General features: G+C 42.0%; 1 protein-coding gene across 1 annotated transcript in view; it reads right to left on the bottom strand.

Moving 5' to 3' along the window:
* The window catches only part of ECSIT (ECSIT signalling integrator), a 12382-nt gene that overhangs the window by 4957 nt on the left and 1228 nt on the right, over positions 1-6197 (bottom strand). The window contains exon 2 of the mRNA XM_010828311.1: positions 439-557. Within this exon, the coding sequence (XP_010826613.1) occupies positions 439-534 (96 nt within the window). The 5' untranslated portion in view covers positions 535-557. The remainder of the gene's footprint in view (positions 1-438; positions 558-6197) is intronic.

Raw genomic sequence — 6197 nt, 5'->3', positions numbered from 1 at the left:
TGGAGAAGGCATAGGCTACCCACTCCAGTATTCTTGGGCTTCCCTGGTGGCTCAGAGGATAAAGAATCTGCTTGCAATGCGGGAGACCCAGGTTTGATCCCTGGGTTGGGAAGATCCCCTGGAGGAGGCCATGGCAACCCACTCTAGTATTCTTGCCTGGAGAGTCCCATGGACAGTGGAGCCTGGTGGGCTACAGTCCATGGGGTCCCAACGAGTCGGGTACAGCTGAGTGACTAAGTACAATGAGTAAGAGACATTCAACTAGCACTCAGAGCAGACAGACCAGCCCAGACCCAGTCCTCCACAAACACCTCCTCCTTCTCCCCTCCCCTCTCTGCTCTTAAAGCTGGCTTCACTGGGTGCATAGTGAGGGCTTGGGAGCAGATCCCAGGCCTGCCTGCCTCTTCCTCCTCCTGGCCCCCCAAGACTAGCAGTTACCTGAGAGAAGGGGGCTCCTGTGAGGGCAGTGCTGCAGATGCCCCCCCAGCCCCGAGAGGCGCCCCGGGCCAGCAGGATGGCTTGGGCCCAGCTCATGCCTTTGCCTGTTGGACAACCACCTGGCAAGAGAAAAGAGACAGCATCAGTCTGGCAGCCCACCTGCTGAAGGCGATGAGACCTCTCTCCTGGGCAGAGGCCATGTCCCTGACGGCATGGCTAATGCACTGGCTCCACTGGTCTCTTCATCCACAAAGTGGAGGAGGAGTGATGATTACAATCGGGGTCCCTGTTCTTCTGAACCAGATCCTTTACTGTCTGGAGGAATTTGCTTCTGCATTGGTTCCCCTCCCTGCCAGATCATTCTGTTTTAATACCTTTATTTGCATGCCACAGAGCTGACCCTTAGTATAAAACTAAATGTGGTTTCAGTGGTTGACCCTTGAACAACACTGGGTTGAACTGCATGGGTCCACTTATAGGCTGACTTCTTTCTTTTTCATATTTATTTTTGTGGGACTTCCCTGGCAGTCCAGTGGTTAAGATTTCACCTTCCAATTCAGAGGGTGCAGGTTTGATCCCTAGTTGGGGAGCTTAAGATACCACATGCCTAAGATTCCAGAGCCTCATGGCCAAAAAACCAAAAACATAAAAACAGAAATATACCATAACAAATTCAATAAAGACTTTAATATATATATAGGCTGTGCTGAATCTTAGCTGTGGCATGCAGGATCTAGTTCCCCAACCAGGGACTGAATCTGGGCCCCCTGCTTTGGGAGCAGAGTCTAACCCATTGGATCACCAGGGATGTCCCTGGTTTTTTTTTCAATATATACATACTACAGTATAGCATGACCTGTGGTTGGTTCAATCTAAGGATGTGGAACCATGGCTATGAAGGGCCAATTGTAAAGTTATATTTGTATTTTCACCTGTGCAGAGGGTTGGCACCCCTAACCACTACATTGTTCGAGGGTCGATTGTATATTCACAGAATTGTGCACCCATCACTAAATCTAATTTTCGAACATGCTTGTCACCACCCACCCCCCCAAAAAAAGAACCCTATATCCATTTGCAGTCATTCAGTCAACCCTAGGCAACCCCTAATCTACTGTGTCCTTTGGGAATTTCATGGAGCTTCCCTTATAACCTAAACGTAAAGAATCTGCCTGCAATGCAGGAGGCCTGGGTTTAATTTCTGGGTCAGGAAGACCCCTTGGAGAAGGTAATGGCTACCCACTCCAGTATTCCTGCCTGGAGAATTTCATATTATTGGAACCATATATAATATGTGCTCTTTTGTGACTGGCTTCTTTCACTTAACATGTTTTCAAGGTTTATCCACGTTGTAACATCTAACAGACTTCCTTTCAACTGCCAAAAAAAAAAAAAAATGTTCACGATATGGATTTAACCACATTTTATTTACCCATTCATCAACCGATGAACATTTGGGCTTCTTCCCACTTTTTGACTATTATGACTGTTGCTGCTATGAACACTTGTGTAGTTTTCGTGTGAACACATATTTACACTTCTCTTGGGTATATACTTAGAATCAAGTTGCTGGGACATATGGTAACTCTATGTTTAATCATTTGAGGGACTGCCAAAATGTCTTCCAAAGCAGCTGCACCACTTTACATCCCCACCAGCAGTGTATCCCAACCAGCAATGTATAAGGGTTCCAGTTTCTCTGCCTTCTTGCCAATACTTGTTGCTGTCAGCCTTTTTGATTATAGACATCATCCTAGTGGGTGTGAAGCGGGCATCTCATTGTGGTTTTGATTTGCATTTCCCTAAAAACTAGTAACAGTTGAGCATCTTTTCATGGGCTTACTGTCCATTGTGTATCATTTTCAGAGAAATGTCTATTTAGATTCTTTCTCCATTTGAATATTAGGTTATGTTTTTTTACTATTGAGTGGTTTTATTGAGTTGTTTATGTTCTGGATCAGTTCAATTCAGTCGCTTAGACCTTTATGGTTCACAACTGCTTTTTCCCATTCTTTGAGTTGTCTTTTCACTTTCATGTTATTACTTGCAGCACAATTTGTTGTTGTTGTTTAAATAAGAGGTTTAGAATAGGAAAGGCTCTTAGGAAATGTTTTTTGAGTGTTAGTTGTTATTACTATCGTGCGTGTGTGCGCACGCTCATTCATGTCTGACTCTTTACAACTTCATAGACTATAGCCCACCAGGCTCCACGGTTCATGGGATTTCCCAGGCAAGACTACTGAAGTGGGTTGCCCCTTCCTTCTCTGGCAACACACAGTTTTAATTCCAACAAAGTCCAGTTTTCTGTTTTTCTTTTATAGCTGTGCTTTTGATGTTGTATCCAAAAAAACCATTGCCTGGTTCAAGGTCATGAAGATTTACTCCTATGTTTTCTTCTAGGAGTTTTAGTTCTTACATTTAAATCTTTGATCCACTTTGAATTAATCTTTCTAAATGGCTGGTATGAGGAAGGGGTTCACTTCATATGGATATCCACTTGTCCTAATACTATTTGTTGAAAAGACTATTTTTTTCTTCCTGTTACTCTTGTTGAAAATCAACTGACCATAAACATAAGGGTTTACTTCTGGGCTCTCAATTCTTGTCCTATTGATCTATATGTTGAGCAGTAACACATTGTTGTGATTATTGTAGCTTTGTAAGTTTTGAAATTGGGAAGTATTAAGTCCTGCAACTTTGTTCTTCTTTTACAATATTATTTGGCTATTCTGGATCGTTCACTATTACATATAAAATTTAAGAATCAGCAGTCAATTTCTGGAAAAAAAAAATCTCAGATTCTGATAGGGATTGTGTTGAATCTGTAGATCAATTTGGGAAATAAAGAGTCGGACACACTGAACGAGTGAACTGACTGAATATTAAGATTTCTGATCCATGAACATGGGATACCTTTCCATTTATTTGTTGTTGGTTTGGTCGCTAAGTCATGACTGACTCTTCTGAGACCCCATAGACTGCAGTCTGCCAGGCTCCTCTGACCATGGGATTCCCCAGGCCAGAATACCGGAGTGGGTTTCCTTTGACAGGGGCTCTTCCTGACCCAGGGATGGAACCTGCATCTCTTGCATTAGCAGGCGGATTCTTTACCACTAAGCCACCAGGGAAGCCCTCCATTTATTTAGATCTTCTTTAATTTCTCTCAAAAGTATTATACAGTTTCCAGTGTAGAAGCCCTTTACTTCTTTTGTTAAGTTTATTTGTATCTTATTCTTTATAAAGCTATTGTGAAATTTCATTTTCACATTGTTCATTGCTAGTGTACAGAAACGCAGTTTGTTTTTTATACGTTGATCCTGTACCTTGCAACTTTGCTGAACTTGCATTAGTCCTAATATATATATATTTTTAATCGGATACCCTAGGACTTTCTACATCCAAGATCATGTTATCTGCAAAGAAAGATAGCTTTACATCTTCTTTTTTAAACTGGATGCATTCTATTTCTTTTTTTTGCCCAGGTGTCCTTGCTGAACCTCCAGTGCAAAGGTGAATAGAAGTGGCCAGAGTGCACATTCTTGTCTTGTTCCTGATCTTAGGGGGAAAGCATCCAGTCTTTCGTCATTAACTATGATGTCAGCCATAGGATTGTCCACAGATGACCTATTGGGTTGAGGACATTCCTTTCTATTACTAGATGCCGAGTATTTTTATCAGAAAGGGCATTCATTTTATTCTGTCAAATGATTTTTTTTTGCATCTATTGAACTCGTGTGAATTTTGTCCTTTTAGTCTATTAATATCATGTATTACATTAATTTTCAACTGTTAAACTCGTATTGCATTTCTCTGATAAATTCCACTTGGTCATGCTGTATAATTCTTTTTATTTGCTGCTAGATTGGGTTGCAAGTATTTTGTTGAGGACTTGTGCAGCCATATTCATAAGAGAACCTGGGCTGGAGTTTTCATTTCATGTCATATCTGTTTGCTTTGGTATCAGGGTAATGCTGGCCTCATAAAATGAGCTGGGAAGTATTTGGCTCACTCTTACCACCATTTAAACTTTCTCTAGCATCTCCTTCCGCCTCTGCTCTACATCTCTGTTCCATTTATAGCACAGCTTCTCCCAAGAGGTGTCTGCATATTATACTCCTTTCTCACTCTTTCCTACTTGGCTGCTGCCCCAGCCACTCCACTGACAGCACTCCTGTAAAGACCCCTTGTGTGTTCTCCATTTAACAAAGCCAGTGATTATTTCTTTGGCCTCATTTTGCTCAATTTCTCAGAAGTATCTCGCATGTGTGAAGCCCTCCTCCCATGTTAACACTCTTGATTTTCTTCCTAGCACCCAGGCCTGTTTTTTAGCCAGTCAGCAAGCCCTGCTTCCTTCTCTAAAGTCTGCAATGTTTGCAAACTTGAATGTGCAGATGAATCACTGAGGATCTTATTAAAATGCAGATCCTGATTCAGCAGGTCCAGTGGAGCCAGAAACTGTACATCTAACAAACATCCAAGTGATGCTGATTGCTGCTGGTCTGGAGACCGAATTCTGTGTAGTAAGGCTGTGAAGAATCCCACGTTCTGAATTTATCTGTCTGCTATTTTAAGACATCATTTAACTACCAAAAGTGGTGTTCCTCTCCTCTCTGTATTACTGTAGATAGCTCTAATGGTTTTTTAACTTTGTTCATATTAGAATTATCTTGGGAGCTTTAAAAAATTCCTATGCCCAGGCCATACCCCAGATGTACTAAATCAAAATATACAAAGGTAGGGCCTAGGTATTAGCATTTTAAAGCACCCCAATGACTCTAACACACACCTGAGATTAAGACCTTATTCTAAACCTTTGCTATTCAAAGAGTATCTATGGCACCAGCTGCATTTGTATTATCATCTGGGAGCTTATTAGAAATGCTAAATCTCAGCCTTAATCCAGACCCACTGAATCAGAATCTGCATTTTAACAAAACTCCAGGTTTCTCCTCTGTGTGTTAAGGTCTGAGAAATGATGATCAATGTGCTGATGCTCCTAAATGTTTATCACCAGTCCTGAACCCAAGTCTCCTGACCTAACTGCCACTTTGGTATTTTCCCCAGCCATCTCAAACTTATTTTGCTCCAAATCATATCCCTGCTTAAATGTGTCTCTCCTCATCTTAGCCAATGACATCACCACTGCTAGTCACTCAGATCACAAACCTGGGAATTCTGAGTCCACTGTATCCCTCACTCCCCCAGTCCAATTCATCAGCTACTCCTGTTGCTTCCAAATCCATATTAAATGCATCCATTTCTCTGCATCTGCAGGCCACCACTCCAGTCCATGATCTCTTTTCACCTATCCGGTCTCAACTTCTTTCCTTACCTGCCTCCAGTCATTTCTCCCTGCAGTGGTCAGAGGGAGCTTCTTAAAATGTAAAGTAAATTTAGTGTTCTCTGCCTAAAATCACTGAAACAGCACACAAAATTAAATCAGAATCTGCCCCTCAAAACTCACCTCTTATACCTGATAGCTCCAGCTACACTTGTTTCTTAAACAAGTTGGCTTTATTCTCATCTCAGAGCCTTTGAACTTGCTTTTCTCTCTGTTCAGAATTTATTCCCCCAGATCAGTCTCTGGTCATTCAGGTCTATAGTCATATAAGAAGCCTTTCCTGATCACCACCCCACTCCCAATCTAAAGCCCCATTACCGAATGCATTTTAAGCAGTTATTAGCATCTGAAATCACATGTTTCCCTTATTTCTGATTCGTTCAATGTCTGACTCCCTGGGGGGGGGGGGCGAGAGAGA

The sequence above is a fragment of the Bison bison genome, unplaced genomic scaffold, assembly GCF_000754665.1.
Source record: "Bison bison bison isolate TAMUID 2011002044 unplaced genomic scaffold, Bison_UMD1.0 scf7180017864492, whole genome shotgun sequence".
NCBI classification, from domain to species: Eukaryota; Metazoa; Chordata; class Mammalia; order Artiodactyla; family Bovidae; genus Bison; species Bison bison.
This window is presented reverse-complemented; position numbering and strand designations above follow the sequence as displayed.